At 41.1% G+C, this 18,632-nt stretch overlaps 1 protein-coding gene across 1 annotated transcript in view; it reads right to left on the bottom strand.

Moving 5' to 3' along the window:
* The window catches only part of NRDE2 (NRDE-2, necessary for RNA interference, domain containing), a 233,079-nt gene that overhangs the window by 52,121 nt on the left and 162,326 nt on the right, over positions 1-18,632 (bottom strand). The window contains exons 6-9 of the mRNA XM_078660057.1: positions 17,812-18,217; positions 9,523-9,656; positions 3,114-3,237; positions 1,429-1,604 (exon numbers count right to left, since the gene is read on the bottom strand). Of these exons, the coding sequence (XP_078516183.1) occupies positions 1,429-1,604; positions 3,114-3,237; positions 9,523-9,656; positions 17,812-18,217 (840 nt within the window). The remainder of the gene's footprint in view (positions 1-1,428; positions 1,605-3,113; positions 3,238-9,522; positions 9,657-17,811; positions 18,218-18,632) is intronic.

Genomic DNA, 18,632 nt, shown 5'->3' with positions numbered 1-18,632 from the left:
CTCTGCCCTTCTCTTAACCCTAAAAGCCTATTCCTGCACCTAATGCTACTCTTTCCTAAACCCTAAAAAATCCCTACTGCCCCTTAACGCTACTGATCAACGATTCCAAGAACCCCTTACCATTCTTAGTGCTTGCCTAAACCTTAAAAACCCCATACTATTCCTTAGCCCTACCCTTCCCTCAACCACAAAAACATACTACCCTGTAACCCTAACCATCCCTACACTATAAATATCCTTACTACCCCTTAATGCTGACCATCCCTAAATCCCTTTCATGACTCCAAAATACCCCTTCCTACCACTTAAGGCTGCCCATCCCTAAATCCTAAAAATCGTTACTACCCATTAATGCTACCCTTCCTTGAACGCTAAATGATCCTCATTATCCCATCACGCTACACTTTGCTGAACCTTAAAAACGACTTGCTTTTTCATCCCACGTAAAGCCCTGGCGACACCCCACTGCAAAAACACTGGGACAAGCTCTAAAAACTCCCCCGTTCACCATGCAACAAAAGTAAAAACAAGCATTAAAAATGCAATAGGTCTAGCCTTTCATTAAGTTAAGGCCATTTGCTTTGCTATACAATAACATTAGCAAAGCAAATGGCTTTAACTCAAAGACAAGACCTATTGCATTTTCAAAGCTTGTTTTTTTGTCTTCCTTTTTTCTTTTTTCTTTCTTTTTTCCTTATTTCTATCATTCTTTCTTTCCTGCTTCCCTTATTCTTTCTTTTTTCATTTGCTGTTTCTTTTTTTTATTTCCTTCCGTCCCCTGCCCTCTTTTCGTCCTTCCTTCAGCTAATACCCGACCGATTGGCTTTTTAAAGTCTCCGTTAGCCAAGACCTTTTCATTTTACTAAAATAATTTGGATAACATTTTTAACTATAGGCATTTTCAGCCAGACCTTGTCAATTAGTCTGCAGTCTGTCATTCACATTTTTCTTTCCCCTACTCAAGCATGCATCATGGGGCAATGTGTCAGCTCACTTCGGCTACTGGCCGACTTCACTAAGAGTTGTTTGTACATCAAGTGGTCATTTAATCAATGTCAGAACACTGAACTACTTATCCAAAAATAAAGGAACACATGAAAAAGAACAAAAGGATTGCACCTTGATTTGTTTTTATAGGGAGGACATTCCTAATCATTTTTCTATCACTAAGAGTTACAGCTTAATTTCCTTCCACGAGGAGCACATCAACACACAAAGTAGTTCCCTCTAGCCAGGGAGTACTATTATGACACGGTGTGCTTTTTTAAGATCAAAAAATCATGTTTTTGCTCAGATTGATGATGGACTGACAACTTCCTGAACAATAAAATTTTACAAAAGCATGACAAAACAAGCATTGCCAAAGTCTGGAGGCCAACGCCAGACCAATTGCTTAGGTGATGCTTGTTTTTGATACTGCATTCTCACCTGTCTCTCAGGGTCTTCACAATCTTCCTCCTTTTGTCCTTTGGTTGTATCAGGTCGCCAAGGTATCCAGTGCCGGGTTTCCCGAGAACACTCAGTATCAAGCCAAATCCGCCATCTGGGAAGTGTCTTGTCTTTAATTTCTGAATCGTTGTCAACCTCTTCTTCATCCTCCTCAACTTTAAAAAAAAAAAAAAAAGTAACGAAGCTTTAAAAATGAGATCAGCCACACAACATAACAAAGTAGCACACATCATCACTGTAATCGCCCAGCAAAGAAACCCCTTTGCTCTTAACAGTATAACTAAGTTCAACAGGTCCCTGGAACCCATCCTTGGAACACTCATTTTAGGTAACCACACACCTACCCATTTGCACTAAAGCCTTTTCAAATTCATGCTATGGGATCTATCCTGCGACAAGGAGTGTTCCAAGAGCAGCTGGTGGAAAAGTCACAAAGGCCTATAAGGAAGGGTCAACGGGTGAATGAAAGCACAGGGGCAAAGAAATCAAGGAGAAGAATATGAAGGCTTCTATGATCATATGAGGCCTTGGCCTCCTTTGTCATCATATATTACCCTAATGTCCTTTGGCAGAGTGTTTACCTTCAGTGGGGTCCAGAGTTGTCCTCTATTTTCAGGATAACCAGATAAATTGTACAATAAATGTAATCGAAACTAATTTACTTTCTAAAAGTCTGGCATCGATCTTACCCACCTGGGCCTAAGTTTGCTAACCCTGCTCTAGTGGAAGTAAGGAGTTCTGAACTTGCTTCAAAATTCATTTTTTTTACTGGTGACCTAGCCCCTTCCAGAGTCATTCAAAAATAACAAAATGTGCATTATAAGCATTTTCAATCAAGTTAATGTTTCAGTCATTGAAGTGCTTTCTTCCCGCCATCAGTCTCGAACCTACTAGTGACTCGATTCCTAAAGAAGAGTAGAGTTGAACCGAAGAACCAGGTGAACTACAATCGCATATCTAACCTGGCATGTCCTTGTTTGGGTAATGCTAAAACATGCTACCACTCTACTTTGCTGACAGAGCCCGATGATGATGAAAAAGTCACCACTGAAAAGCACAATAGATAATTTGAAGGAAATTACCTATCCAGTGGGAAATATGGATGAATAAATTCATAAGGAGGGGTATCACCAACATATTTCTCATGGTACTGCCCTAGACTACTACCAGCTTTTTGCTGGTGGTAATTACGACATAATTATCAAGCTGTGGCACAGTAATATCCATGCAGATGAAAAGTCAGAAAAACATTAAAAAAAATGCTACATAATGCAGTACATTTCTACTGATCTGCTACAATAACGCGACCAAATAAATAAAAGGGCCAAGAGAGTTAGAGACCCATGTAAGAGCATTCGGTGAGCAGGCAAATCCATCCTTGAAGAAAGTTGGAAAGCTAAAACTAGAGACAAGGGTTAACATTTTAAGTTACTATTGAGCGTTTAAGAAAATAATGTCCACTGTGGATTAAGAGCCACCCTCTTCAACTTAAGTACTTTATTCTCCTCCACGTACACTCAGGCAGTGAAAAACCCTTTCACGCTGTGACATTGCCAATTTAAGAAAGTAGCACTTCATGAATCAGAATTACGGATACATCAATTTTAAAAATGGCTGTCCAGTAAATATAGTTAGTGCTGATGAATGTGAACAAAAGTAGTTACCGTGGCTTTGGACTACGACCCAGCCCCCTTTCTCCTTTTGGCGCATCCACGAGTTCCAGCCTTTTGCTCCTTTCTCACCAAATCGTGGCTCACCACTATCCCAAAATGGCTCGAAGAATTCCACCTTGAGCAAAAGATGAAAAAGGGGAAAAAAATGATTGTCCAGTGTAAGAAACTAGATTTTTGACTGTGGGGGTTGAACCACAATAGTCACTAATTTAACCTGCACTTAATCTTCTAGTAGCTTGACACGAAAGCAGTCAGACTTAACTTGCAGGTACTGTGTTAAGTATTTATGCAGCAAACAGTAATAACGTGAAAACACAACATAAGAGATATCCCACACCAAATTAGAAAAGTAGAGTAAAATGTATTTAATGAAATGAAACCATAACGACAAAAATCCAGTCAGTACAGTACAGCCCGATATAAGCTATTTAAAAGGTTTAAGGAAAACTAACATCAGGAAGTAGAAAGTGCTAACTGTGTGTATCTGCTCGTGCTAGACCGGGACAAAGTCACATGCTCAGGCTGACTGTGAAGGATTGTGGATCAGACAGAGGGACCACGTTAGTCCCGCTGCAAAAGCTGCCTACTGAAAGTTCGGCGCACAGAGTTCAAAACGTTAGGATTTCACATGATGGACTCAATTGATTCCAGCAATCGGTCCAGGATCTGGGAGGCACCGCTTGGGGATCAAGGAACTCAATCCAGCAAGGGTGGACAGGGCTCAGGCAAGTCCAGTTGCAGGTCCAAACTACAAAGAGTTTTCACTTTTTTGTTTTTTGTAAATGATCAGCTGCCCATAGCACAAAGAATACATACAAAGAATTACACAAACATATACATGGTGAACACAAAACCTGAGGCAATGAAAAAAACATATAATGTCTAATGTCCAACGATTCAAGTTCAAGATATCCTTACATCTTCATTTCATATCACAGGATAGGTGACATAGGACATAAAACAATGTTGGCGAAATTTAGACACTATGATCATGTACTAGTAACTATGCATCATACCGGGTATTCTTCTGTAGTGTAGCTCCTATTTTCCCAATAGGCTCTGCGCATTGGAATAGTACCTACAGCAGTAAAGGCCTAGACCAGACGTTAACTAGGTCTACTACTGTCGATACTAGACTTAATTTTTGGGTTTGCCAGCTAAGCTCAGAGTTCGCTAGAAACTTTCTCGAATGTTCAAGGAAGGAATTAACTCCCCTGATTAGACAAGAAGGGATTTAGTTTCTGACAACCATAGAACATGACAACTTTGCTCTCCCCTAATCAAGAGTCAATCTCATGAGTCGTGTGAGCACAAGGCAATTATTTTACTCAGTCAGTACGTGCATTCTTAGTCTCATCAGAATGTAGAGAAAAGGAAGAGACGGGCGTGTTCAATAAAAGGTGTTATTTATTGATCAGTCTCTTTTCTCGTACAAGAGAAATGGATCGATATTATTGCAATACTTATAGTTAAGTAAAGTGCATACATTAAAAGCAATAGTATAAAATAATACTGTAAAAACATTGATATGGTTTCTGAGCCATATGATGTTTAAAATGATTAAAATATATTTACATACACATATACATTTGACTAAACGTACTCAACTGGTGTTTCTAAATACGCCTACCCCGTGTACCTGACCTAAGTCTAATGCGTGGGCGGGAATAGAAAGTTACAGTTTAAGTTAAGTTTGTTTTTGCCAAGTGAATAACTAAAGAATTCTCTAGGAGGGGTTATTCAGTTCTGTACCTGGAATTTAGGATGAATGAGGAATGGTATCTCTTTCTCTGCTCTCGATATTCCAGGCTGCCTGCGAGGGCTGCCCAGAAGCGCCGGTGCTGGGTCTCTCGGCTTGAGATAGCAGCGCGTCTCTCAGCGCGTCAGGAAGGCGGGGCTGCTGCCTGCGGGGTCTGCTTCTGCTCTCGGCTTCGGCAAGTATGGCTGCTCCGTCTTGTCACCACGCGTGTGTTTGCATAGGGCAAGGTCGGCAATATTTATACCTTAAAAGGTGCCGAGATTGACGTAAGGATGGACATAGGTACGTCAATAAAGATGTCATACGACTTGCTCGTTAGCACATTCTTTTGCAAAAGTTCTCTGTGAAATCAAAACAATGGCCGCACGGATTTTCCAGGTTGTCATAGGTTTGATTTGTTATGAGAACGTCGTATGCCTTATCAGGGGCTGGAGGAATGTCGCTTGTCTAATTAGATCTCAAGCGTTATGACCTAATCAGATAACACGTTCCTGTGCCGTAGTGTGACTGCGTCAGATAACGGTATCTGCATCATGGGGGATTTCTTGCCTCATGGGCTGACTGCTAGTTAACTAGCTAGGTAGTTTAACCAGAATAGGGTCAGGAATAGGGGGATCGATTCAGAACCTATAGAAATACACGACACTTCATGACTAAAAAGGTAACAAACCAGAGGACAGCCTTCAAACGATGTTGTCAGAAACACAAAGCTGTGTCCTGTCAAATATATTCCATGACACCAAGGACCCCAGCCAGGGTTCACTCGGTATAAAAAGGGGTGTGCATCCCTCAATAAATCTTATCATTTGTTTCACTTAAGCAATGAAATCCCACAATTGGATTTGTATTTGTTTGAAATGGATTCCTTAAAGCGGAGCAGCAGCTGGCTTGCTCACGTTGCTTCTTTGAAAAAATGTTGGATATATGACGGCCCACCGGCCCGTTTGGAGTCCCTCAGGTTAGCCTGGGAAGAAGGGTACAGGTCTAGTCTTCCTTCTCTTAAGGTAGGGGAGGGCTCAAGCAAAAGGGTAGGCCTCTGATGAACAAGGAAGGCCTCAAGCAGCAGAGCAGTCCCTCGGGTAACAAGTCAGGCCTCAAGTAACAGGGCAGTCCTATGGTAGCAGCAGGATTGCCATCTGAAGAACAAGGCAGGTCTCAAGCAGCAGGGCAGCACTCTGGGAAACAAATCTGGTATCCTGCAGCTGGGCAGTCCTCTGGGGAACATCAAAGTCCATCTTCTGCAGTATCCACAGGTCTAGGAGTGTCCTGAAGAGTAGTTCTGAGCGTCCTATTTTTATCCCGGATGCTAGTTTTGAAGTGGAAGAAGCTTCTAGAGTTGTCCCCCTACAGATGATTCTGGAATTTCCTCCCTCCCATCTCCAATGGTTTTGGGTGACAAAAGGCTAGTGTGAAGTTTTCTGTGAGTGTGTTGAGGCAGGTCCTTTAAAATGTAAGTTGGGTGGGGAACAGCTCTGCCCCCCACACATCCTGAAAGAATGGCACATCCTGTCAACAGTTAAGTCACCTTTGTCTCACTGTTTGGTAAGAATACTAACCTCCAACTGCCAAGCTAATCACAGTGATGCGACCCAGGCTACAGGCACCAAATGGTCAGGACAAGAAAATGACAACTTTGTAAAAGCAGAATTTTCAGAATTGTGACTTAATGGAGGCACCTTGTTCCCCCCAAAAATATTTCCATAATCACACCGAGACTTCTAGGAATTAGCTGCCTTTAAAATTTCAGATAGGGTCAGTAATTTCCAATTGAGTTTTTATGCTCCTTAATATCAAGAAGATAGCTAAGTTTCTGACCAAAGAGGCACCAATCATGGTGTTGATGGTCCTGATCACATCGCACCTGGATTATGCCAACTCCCTTTACTTGGATACTCCTAAAGCCCAAGTGAGTAGACTGCAGATTATACAGAATCAGGCTGATGGACTTATTTTAACCAATCGAGAAATTGCCATATCACTCCACTCTTACTAGACCTTCATTGACTTCCGGTGGAATAAGACTATATTTAAAGTATGTTGCATCACCTTTAAGGCCCTCCATGATCTGGGCCCCCAATTCATTCAAATCAGAATCAGGCATTATACTCCTGATCGGCTATTACATTCCTCTTCATCCAACTTGCTGACTATCACTACTTTGAAAAAGAAAAGGATGGGTGGTATTACATTTTCAGTACTAGCTCCAACCTTTTAACACTAATGACTTGAAGAGGTTTAGGAAAGATTTAAAAAAGTGGTTATTTAAACAAGCCTTTCGTCTTTAAACTAATACAGCTGCGCCTCCTCTGGCTTTTACTATTGTTACCTATTAGCGCCAAGAAACCTTTGAGAGTATGTGCGCTGCATAAATAATACTAACATAATATAACTTACAATCCAGGTTTATTATTAAAGACGATTTTAAATTACAATTCTTTAAAGATCAAACATGATATTTCTACCAGTTTCCAATCAAATGTTATCACTACTTCAATGCAATCCGGTTACCTAATGTTATCCTATAGGGGAGATATAGGCCTCACAATAGTGAAAAATGAATGTAGTTGTTTTTCACTACCAGGACATATAAAAGTTCCAAGTACATGTCCAACTTTTTAATACAATGCACCCTGTACTATAGGCTGATTATGGCTTATCCTAGGGGTGCCTTATATGTGATAAAAAAGGAGGTTTAGGCCAGGCAAAAGGTTTCTTTTGCCAGGCAGAATTAGCAGTTTGGAATTGCACATAGGCTGCAGTTCTGAAATATGTATTAAGGACTATTTTTATGGGATTCACAATGAGCGCTGCAGGCCCACAAGTAACATTTCATTTACAGGCCCTGGGTTCACATTGTACCACTTTACTAGGTATTTAGTAGATATTAAATATGTCAATTGGGTGTAGGACGATCTTACCATGTCTAGAGGATTGAGCACAAGCTGTTTAGCACTGGTTAGCAGTGGTAAAGTGCACAGAGTCTTAAGACCAACAAATAACGAATTTCAGCAAACAGGAGGGGAGAAAGCAAAATGCTTGGGGGAAGACCACCCTAACTGCTGTCAGGTCAAACATCGAGTATTTTATGCAGCACAGAACAGTAGTTCCTATATATGTGTCTAAGCGTTCACAATGTTTTGAAGTTTGCCTAGGAATACGCAGCCTGGGTAAAAGGCTACGTTGGGTCTAAAGCTTAGTTTCCTTGTTTCACCGTTGACAATTTAGCCACTAGACCACACCACCTTCCTAATACGCATACAACTACCATCAGTAGTAGGACATTCCACAGAAGAAAGATCCACTGGAAGAATCAGTAAAGGTAGGGGATCTTTTACAACGGCCATCTGGAACACAGACTAACCAAACTCCTGATGTACTAAGTTGCAAAGTGTTACATTTACAGAGTTAAATAACAAACTTTACCCACACACTACATATCACCTTGAATGTAGATGTGCTTTAAACTATTTTATCTACTAAGTAGCCTATCACAAGTGCACTGACAACATTCGGACCTAAAATGTTTAAAAAAAAGTAAATGTTAATTGTTGCATTCATTCAATTTGGATTGTAAATTAAATTGGGGAGCAGAATTAGTGAAGCTTGACTGAACAATGTGCCAACAAAGATAATCTGTAAGAAATCATTTGGTCTATCCTTGGTGTGGATAGCTAGTATATGAAGTTAAACTTTGAATTATTCAGTAGTAGCTGTCAACGTGATTGTGGGCTAGCTAAGCTACACAATAAAGTAACAGGTTTGTCTCAGTCATTCAAGACCAACGATTGCTGTAGACGCTTTATAATCAGGGACGCCGGTAAAGAGGGTATTTGATTTTTACTAGCTGGCTGCAATGTTTGCATGTAAAGTTCTGTCAAGTTTCTTTGGAGTAAAAAAGAATACATTTTCCAGAAAAAAACATTATGTCTGAGTTGCCCCAGAGCACTGCACCAGTGATCAAACCAGCAATAAATATTTTTGCTACCTCTGCATGCCTTCTGGGGGCATTTACAGTGAGTAATGTGATGCTTAAAGGGACAGGCATCTTGTGAAATAGCTAGTGCTCTGATCTTTGTAAGTGTTTTAGGAAAACGCTGGAGTAATAAATCCCTAATACAATCCCTAATCCACTGCTGGGATTGTAAACTGGCAAACACAGGTGGATGGGACTACCTTTCCACTTTCCCGTTAAATTTAGCAAGGGAACCTAAAAACGAAGAGATGAAATCTGCAAACAACCTATGAAAAACTTCTAAAACATACTAAAAATACTATGATTAATTACATAGGGAATACTTCTTGCAAGTACAGCACAAGAAATATGAGACATGCCCAAAATAAGAAAATTAAAAAACTGAACAAACTTTGGTGCTATGACTGCAATGATGTTACACAGAAAAACAATGCTTTAATCAAGATGGATAAAGAATGTGTGAAATATACACACCAAAGATGCCCAGTCAAAATATCTCATACATAAAAGCCAGGTTCATACGCTGTGTCCAGCTCTGCCTTAACACACTATCCAACCGTACACGTTAAAAACATTAGAAAATGCAAAATCGTCTACTGATGTCAGTTTTCGATGGTGTGTTATGGACACAGAGTTACATTGACTGATCTATTAAAAGGAGACCTTACCTGGTCTTTCGTAGACATATTCTTCACGCTGTCAGGTTTGAAGAAGGTGAAGTCGATCATGGCCTGGTACAAAGATATAGCCTTCTCTGAATGGCCAGCTTGCCTGAGAAAATGGCACTGTTGCAGGAAGACAGCTGCAGAGACAAAGGAAGTCAAACAACATCCGTAGGTAAACAATGAAGATAATCTTTTATTCCTAGGCAGTGCTTAATGTGAGCTTGCGCAAGTTGCGGAGACAGATTCTAATTTTTCAGGACAAGGACTTATTTTCATCTTCAGACTTTCATCTAGAGAAAGACAGAGCAAGTAAAAACAGTGAAAAGTAGAAAAACCGTGACAAAGGTAGAAAGTCGGGTGAAAAAAGAACCTGCATGAATGAGATACAGGGAGAGGGAATGTAGAGTGGTGAAAGAAAAAGGCATGAGGTGAAATCAAAACTAGACAGCCCTGGTATTCAGCAACACTGGCATTCAACAATGCTGTACTCTTGAGAAAAACGTTGGGACCCCTGCACTATATACATCTTACACAATGTTCCAAGAGAGTCAGGCACCCCGTTGTGGGACTGGGGCTCATTGGCGGGTATTTCAGTCACATGCTTACATAGAACAGGAGGCCAACGTACATTTAACATACATTCAAACGTAGAATGAAACACTTGCTAGTTCAATTTATTAAAAATGGGGGCAGGGGGGGGAGTTGGGTCAGACAAATACAAGTATTACAGGTGATACAAGGCCATAGCTTTATACCGCCTGCTTTACAAGTTGCTACAACTCACTGTCAACCACCTACCTGCTCACCAAACACTCCACATTCACTTGTAGTAAAGGGATGGATCAATGTTGTCTTGCTGTGTATACAAAGCAGAAGTAATAGGCAGACTGATTCTAGCTACACTGCAGTGCCAGCAGGCTTTGGAGAAAATAGTCATACTATGAATCTTAACACTAATTGTGGGGTCTAATTAAAGGAGTCACTTTCCCTTGAAGGCTGATGCAAGGCTTAAGGAAGCATGCTGACGTGGCTCAAATCCAATTGGACTGCATTGTGAAACCTACATGACTGCTCAGAGCAGTGAATAGCAATGATTACCTGAAGACACGGTGGACAAATATCCAGTATTTGTATGTGAAATCTAGTTAAAATAATGGAAACAACTTTAAAAGCTAGTATTTTTACCAATCAAAACTGAATTTTAAAACTAGACTAAAGAATGCTTTAGAGTTTCAGAATTACTACTTCAATGTCTATACTGAAGTACACAGATAAATATTCCCATTCTATGATTAAACAGTGCTAACTTTGCAATGGTCTTCAAGCCCTTACCCTAAGAAGGAAAATAAAAGGCAGCTTTTTTCCTCTTAAAAAGGCAACAATCAAATCAGCTTGTATCTGAGGTATTGCTCTTTGCCATGGGGATTATTTTTCTCGCTGCCCCTCAGAGATCTTCCTGACCTCTTCAGGCAGAATTCACACTCTGATGAGGAGTGTCCAGAAGGTAAGAGCCGGATGATGAGGATCCCCTATAGCCTTTTTTATGCCACTTGATGAGTAAAAAATACAACATTTTATGTCAGAAAGTGCTCAAAACACACTGGCATTGGTGGAGTATGCTTCTTTACAAGAGCAGTGTCCGTTTATCACACTTTCTTGTTTGCAGATATATAAGGATTCTATAATATATTTTATATATATACATATATATATATATATATTGTCGCTCGAACTCTCCTTAAGATCCTTTAGGAAAGAGGTAGCACTCGCGGACCAAGAGTAAACCAGAGTTTAATTAGAGGGAACAAAAAAGCACAGACGCGTTTCGGCGTGAGCCTTCGTCAGTGTGTCATTCATCCACATCCTACAATCCATTATATAAACAAACAATTCGTGAGCATTGTCATGGACATAGGACTATACCCCTTTAGGCCACTATGGGCGCCATCTTGGAATGGTGTTCTATCCAGATAGAGGTCTTTTATAATTTAAACATGAAGTTATCACGTTTGAAAATAAAGCCGTGGATCGGCTTGTGTCCTATGGCATTTTGTACAATGCTAACATAATCAAAACAGTGCAAAAAACATAAGAAGTAAGGAAAGTCATCAGGCACATGAAAAAAGAGAGAGGATTATGCTCCTATCCCTTGAGTGGAATTGAACCAAATTATTTCATCATAATTAGTCATAATTACTAAACATAGCTATTTACGGGATATATAGCATAAAGATACATATATATACACACACACACACACACACACACACCCCCACACACACACACACACACACGTATGAATAAGCGCATTAACTGTCATATTTTATTCTTACAGGAGTGTGTTGTGCAGTACATCCCATGAATCAAGCCCACGGTAGAGATATGAGCACTGGAGTCCACGGCCTCTGCCCAAACTCCGAGCTACTTCGTGTCACTAAGTACGCCCAGGTACTAGACCTGCACTGATAGGACTTATGACAGATAAACTAGCACTTTCACACCTTTCCTTAGTTACCCAGGGAACTCTAAGACAGTGCATTGCTCCATTCTAAGTATATTGTGTTTTATTCCAACCTTCATGAGACTGAGATTTGTATGTACACGCCACTCGTAGACTATTTGGGTAAATGGAGCAATAGCAAACATTCATTTTCAACATATACAGTCCAGGTGCATTAATGGATAGTCCACAACTTGATATACAAAAATATATATTTATTTTATTTTATTTCTTTCATATATATATATATATATATATATATATATATCTCTAGATTCATGATATGGTTCATGCTTTTTTCTTCAAATGTTTTAGTTCAGTTGATACATAACATCATATTCACATTTCATATTCACAAATTATATACATGTCTTTGGAGCTCAAAACAGAAATACATAATAGTGAGTAATTATATCAAAATAACGGATAGTTTGATGGCTAGCGGCAGAATAGGAAATACGCGCGTTTCGGCACTGCTGCCTTCATCAGGATACCGTCTTTTAGCACAATTTTAAACGGGTAAATTATATATGGTGCTCTGAATAATCCTAGTTTCTTTACATTGCAGCGTCTCTGATTGCACGTGAAGCAAATTTATTTCCACTTTCAGAACAGTGGATTTTCAATGGTATGTATGATTTTCCTAATTCACATTAAAAAAGCACTTGAAACGATAATTAACATGCGCTGGCCAGTTCTCGATTTGAGGGTATGGGGTTCGATTTTCCTCTTGATTATATAATTTACATGAAGTCACAAACACCGGATGAGGGCCCTGGTTATAACTGGTGAAGTGGAATGGTACTGCTTATTGAATACAGGCTTAATGTGTTCTTCAATGAGGATAAGTATTCGCTTCATGTGCAAAACACATGTTGGAGATACTGATTAACAGCGCATGGGAGGAGCAAAAATCTCTGATGACACAGGTACAAGAGGTCCTGGATGATCCTAAACAGGAGAAAGATCAACAAGAAGTTATCAAATCCGTTGAGGACAAAATGCAAGCCTTCGAAAAGGACGTGGTGGCCAGGAAGGCGAGGAAATTTCAGTGTGACGAACGAGGCTATGCAGCTGGACGCATACTAACTTTTGCTAAAAAATATGACAAAGTTAGAACAGACCTAAGAAAGGACAAAACCGTGGAAACGCTGGAGCTTAGCAAAGATGGGTCCATCATAGACATCAGCTCTGATCAGGAGTCAGTGGACCGCACAGCATTGGGCACTCCGGAACAACAGTCTTTTTCCCGGGAACACCTCTTGATACAAAAAGAGAAAGAACACTCAACCAGGGGGGGCCTAAAGGAAAAGGGCCAGGAAGCGTAGACAGAACCGGAGAAGGAACACAAGGCGCCACCAACATAAGATCAACTGGGATGGGAACCAGAGGCCAGACAGCGAAAAGACAATAATGGAGAACAACACACAAAAACCTACGGTAATGAATCTTAGTAACAGAGTTTTGTCTGATACAGAAACAAGTGTACTTGAATTGGTTTTATCGTTCTGTCCTGATAAAGGCCTAGACTATGCACAAGTGAGGATTGACCTCTATAAGTTTGATTGCAAACTTAACCTGTGTAAATTACATGCATCTAGGAAAAGCAATACTGGGATACACGATAATCGCACTAGCGAGGAGAATATTGGCATAACAATCAGGGACGTCCCAGCACTACAAGCAATGACCGACCTAGCCCAACAGACACCTCTCACTATCCCTGATGTCACCCTAGATCCCTTTGATCTCACAAGCTCCACTAACATCCGAGACCTCTTAGGAGTAGGGACTAGCCAAACTCCACTTACTAACTTCAGAAGTAAATCCAAGTACATGACCTTCTTTCTCTCGCAGGGAAACACAACACTAAAAGCAATCTCACGAAGGGACAGTGGGAAGCGGTTAATAATCTCCAGAAAGACTGCAACATAGTTATCAAACATTCTGATAAAGGGGGTAACATTGTATTGCTGACACGTGAAATGTACCTGAAGGAAGCATATCGTCAACTTAATGATAAGACATGCTATGCCAAAGTAGACAGAAAATACCTAGTCACACTTAAAAACACATACCATGAGAAACTAGCTAACTGGCATGGACAGGGTCTCCTTAGTTGGGACGAGAAATAATTCCTTACCAATGCAACCCCCACTATACCCACTCTATACCTCCTAACGAAGGTTCATAAGAGCGAAAAGAATCCACCAGGGCAACCCATAGTATCCTCAAAAACAGCTTAATGGAAAACACTAGCACATTTGTAGACCACTTTCTGATCCCTTATGTTAAAGAACTGAAAACATACATATGGGATACAACCGATTTCCTGCACAAAACCAAAGATATCAGAATGGGAGTGGGGGACTGGCTGGTATGTCTAGATGTAGAGGCACTCTACACAAGCATACGACATGCAGATGGTAATGACTTTAACTTGAGGTTCACCAAACACTACAGCCAAACACCAGTAGATTTTCTAGATCTGAGGCTCACCATAGAGAGACGTAGAACAAGCACCAATCTTTTCCGCAAAAAAACGTCAGGGAACTCTATTCTCCATTCAACAAGTGCGCATCCCCCTAGCTTCAGATGGGGTATCCCGTACAGCAAATTTCTCAGAGCCAAGCGCAACTGCAGCTCTGAAGAATCCTACACACAAACTAAATTAGACATGAAACTTAGGTTTAAAGAAAGAGGATACTCCAAAAGGGCCATACACAAAGCTGAAACCAGAGTAGAAACTAAATGCAGAGAGGAAGTCCTAGAAGAGGGTAGAACCAAAAACAAGAGACAATAGACCAATGACACACAACCCACCAGATTTGTTCCTAAATTTTGCAGTCAATCTAATCAGATTCGTAACATCCTTAGGAATAGGTGGGACATTCTCAGGCAAGACCCTATTTTGTGCAATACGATAGGAATCACACCATCTATCACATATGAAAGGAATTCATCACTCAGGGATATCTTGGTACAAAGTCACTTCAATACTAACAAGAGTAGCTGGCTACAACAAACCAAGGGGTTCCACAAATGCAGACTGTAAAGCCTGCAAACACAGTAGCAACGTCACCGACACTATCCTTGAGAGAACCAAAACCAAATGGAAAATACCACAACTGATCAATTGCAACACTGAGTTTGTCATATACGCCATTGTTTGCCCATGTGGCCTTTGGTACCTTCGCAGTCAAAAAGCGCATTCTAGAGCACTGGCGCGCTATTACAAACAGAGACAACAGCTATAGCACAACCAGATACTTTGCAAGGGAACATGAAGCAGACTGGACCAAAAACAAGATTCTTTGGTTTAGACACCGTTAACTCCAACCCCAGAGGAGGAAACCGCGCTGTGTCACTTCGCAAGCCTGAGTCACGCTTCATCCTCCTGGTTGGTACCAAATTTTCGTATGCCATGAACCAAGATGAGGAATTATACAGTCACTTGTGATTATGAGATGTGAAATGTCTTGTAACTTTATAATGCCACGCTGATGCACTCGCCCTCTTCTTCTTCAAAACCCCTCTGACCCCCCCCCACCTTTTCCTCCACCACCACACATTCACCCATTATTTTTAAAAGTCAACACTGCAAGCCTTGAGATTTGACTAATTAGACCACTAGGAAAACACGGTGACAGACATGGCCCTGTGGACAATACATTAACACATCCTTGACTGACCCATATGGAACAGTACTACTTTTACTTCTCATGCGTACATAGGCTGGTATGAATAAGCGCATTAACTGTCTTATTTTATTCTTACAGGAGTGTGTTGTGCAGTACATCCCGTGAATAACACCCACGTTAGAAATATGAGCACTGGAGTCCACGGCGGCTGCCCAAACTCTGAGCCACTTCGTGACACTAAGTACACCCAGGTACCAGACCTGCACTGGTAGGACTTACGACAGATAAACTACCACTTTCACACCTTTCCTTAGTTATCCAGGGAACTCCAAGACAGTGCATTACTCCATTCTAAGTATATTGTGTTTTATTCCAACCTACATGAGATTGATATTTGTATGTACACGCCACTCATAGAGCCAAGCTGGTATCAATTATAAATGTACTCTAGACATTTTATATCACCGTTATCATCCTCAACAATGTACTAGACTGCAGTATTGTATATTATCCATGCACAATTTGTATTATTACACTCACTCTTTTCTTTTAAAAATGTGATGTTTAAACATGTTTAATTTAATTTCTTCTATGTCTATGCTAGACTACCAAACTGTACTTTTAAATGTTTGTACTGTGGAGACGTGGGTCATGTGACCAAGATCACGGATGTGGTCGAAAAGGGTCGTCTTTGCTGCCAGGAATAAACTTTCACCTGCTGTATTCTAGAATCCTGTGCATGGGCAGTACTCAGTACTTAAGATTAACACATAAGAACTGAGATCACTCCCACCTGAGTTTTGCCTGCTAGGCGTGCGACCAAGAGCCAAGGGGAACAGTTATATTCAAAGATTTATAGACCTTACCCTGGTACTCTTTAAATGCCAAATAGCAATGTAGTTGAAGGCCAGTATGGTACTGACACGATGTAATGGCTGAGAGAGCATATGAAATGGACCAGAGTGGAAGCAGGGGGCTCGAAGGTGAACGTGTGGTATGCCTGTTTGGCGAAACTGGGGGCCAAGAATGATGAGAGGCCGTCTTGAGGGGAAGCCCAGAGCAAGGAGCAAGGGACTCATGTATGAGCATACCCTTCCACTCCTATAGTGGCCAAAACGATTCAGAAAAGTCCCTTGCTCACTGCACCATCAGGATTCAAGCAAGCCGGGCCGAAGACGGCTGTAATGCCAGAAACCGGTCCCCGGAAGCTTGTTTCCTTTCCAGTAAAGAATTGGCTTGGTAGTTTGGTCTGCCCTGTTCCAATGATGCACTGGGCCAGGGACAGACTAATTTGCATGTAGCCAGGTTCTGAACTGGGATGGTGCAGTGAGCTAAAAAACGGTGATGGATCAAGCCCTGATCTTTTGACTGGGTAGGAGTGTTCTGCTTAATTCAGATGCTCTGTCCATCACCACCCCCTTTTCTGAATCGTTTTGGCCACTATAGGAGTGGAAGGGTATGCTCAGACATGAGTCCCTTGCTCACTGCACCATCAGGATTCAAGCAAGCCGGGCCAAAGACGGCTGTAATGCCAGAAACCGGTCCCCAGAAGCTTGTTTCCTTTCCAGTAAAGAATTGGCTTGGTAGTTTGGTCTGCCCTGTTCCCATGATGCACTGGGCCAGGGACAGACTAATTTGCATGTAGCCAGGTTCTGAACTGGGATGGTGCAGTGAGCTAAAAAACGGTGATGGATCAAGCCCTGATCTTTTGACTGGGTAGGAGTGTTCTGCTTAATTCAGATGCTCTGTCCATCACCACCCCCTTTTCTGAATCGTTTATGCCTGGCAACAGGGCACTACCCTCACTACAGCATTATAACTAGAGACTAACCTCAAGATTTGTATAAGGATCATCACTGCACTCCTGTACTGTTGATGGCTTACACCTGATGTAATATATTGAATGTCAAACTGTGCTGGTGGGTGTCTTCGGTAACTCAAGAGTAAGGTATGAATTGGCTCACAGTTCAAGTCATGGATGTCATTAATAGGAATATCAGTCAGTGAGATATGGAATCAATACAAATGGCTGGGCTAAATCAGGAGGCCAACTGTGGCCTCCTGTTGCTTCAAAGTCACTGTTAATTGATCAATACCTTATCAGAGTCATACTGCAGAGTGAAAAAAGCACAAGAAAATTGTTTTACGTACCAAATATCACCTCTTCTGTGCCTGGCAGGGCGGGGTGGGACACCATACTGCCGTCCAGTACAGTAGACAGGGTGCTCAGGCATTTCCCATAGATGTTGTTAACTTTGGAAACAGAAAATGTGCTAAACTGGCTCTGGCAAAACAAGAGATATTTCTGCCAAAGCTGTGGATCATTGGGGTGGAGAAATACTAGTTTCTGCCACTCTTTCAGCAAGGTGGCTGGCTCCCAGAACTCCTCACACAGCTTTAACCGGGACAGTTTCAGCTCCACGTCCTTTTGATTGCTGTCAATGGCTCGCTCCAAGATGGAGAGCTTCTTTTCCAAGAGGAGCTTGAGAGAAATCTTCCTAGATTCCAATTCTCTTTCATCAATGGTGTACATGCTGGGTCCCTTCATTAATTCATCCTAAAGAGAAGGAAGTTAGATTTAAAAAACACAAAAATGTATTTTAACACTAAAGTCATGCAATGGGAGACTCAAAAATATAAATATGAACTAGGGCAAACGGGCCGTTGGCTACATGGTTTATATTTCGCAAAGGAATAAACTCATTGTTCAAGTCATGCTACAACTATGCATATATAAGACACAAAATATGTACATGTGTATTTGGTATGTCTTACATTTCAGCTGCAGTGAAGCTCACTGAAATACAATTAACACACTGGATGTGCCTGTGTGCCTTGCCAGCTAATGACACCAATTCATCCTCATAAGACTATTCCATAATTCATAAACAATTTCTATAACTTACACGTGCTGTTTTAAACAATGTAACAACGTCAGAATGACTTTCTGGGGAGTTGTGACCCCGCCAACA

This window comes from Lissotriton helveticus, chromosome 9 (assembly GCF_964261635.1).
Source record: "Lissotriton helveticus chromosome 9, aLisHel1.1, whole genome shotgun sequence".
Classification (NCBI taxonomy): Eukaryota; Metazoa; Chordata; class Amphibia; order Caudata; family Salamandridae; genus Lissotriton; species Lissotriton helveticus.
The sequence above is the reverse complement of the archived record's forward strand: the minus strand, read 5'-3'. Positions and strand labels throughout refer to the sequence as shown.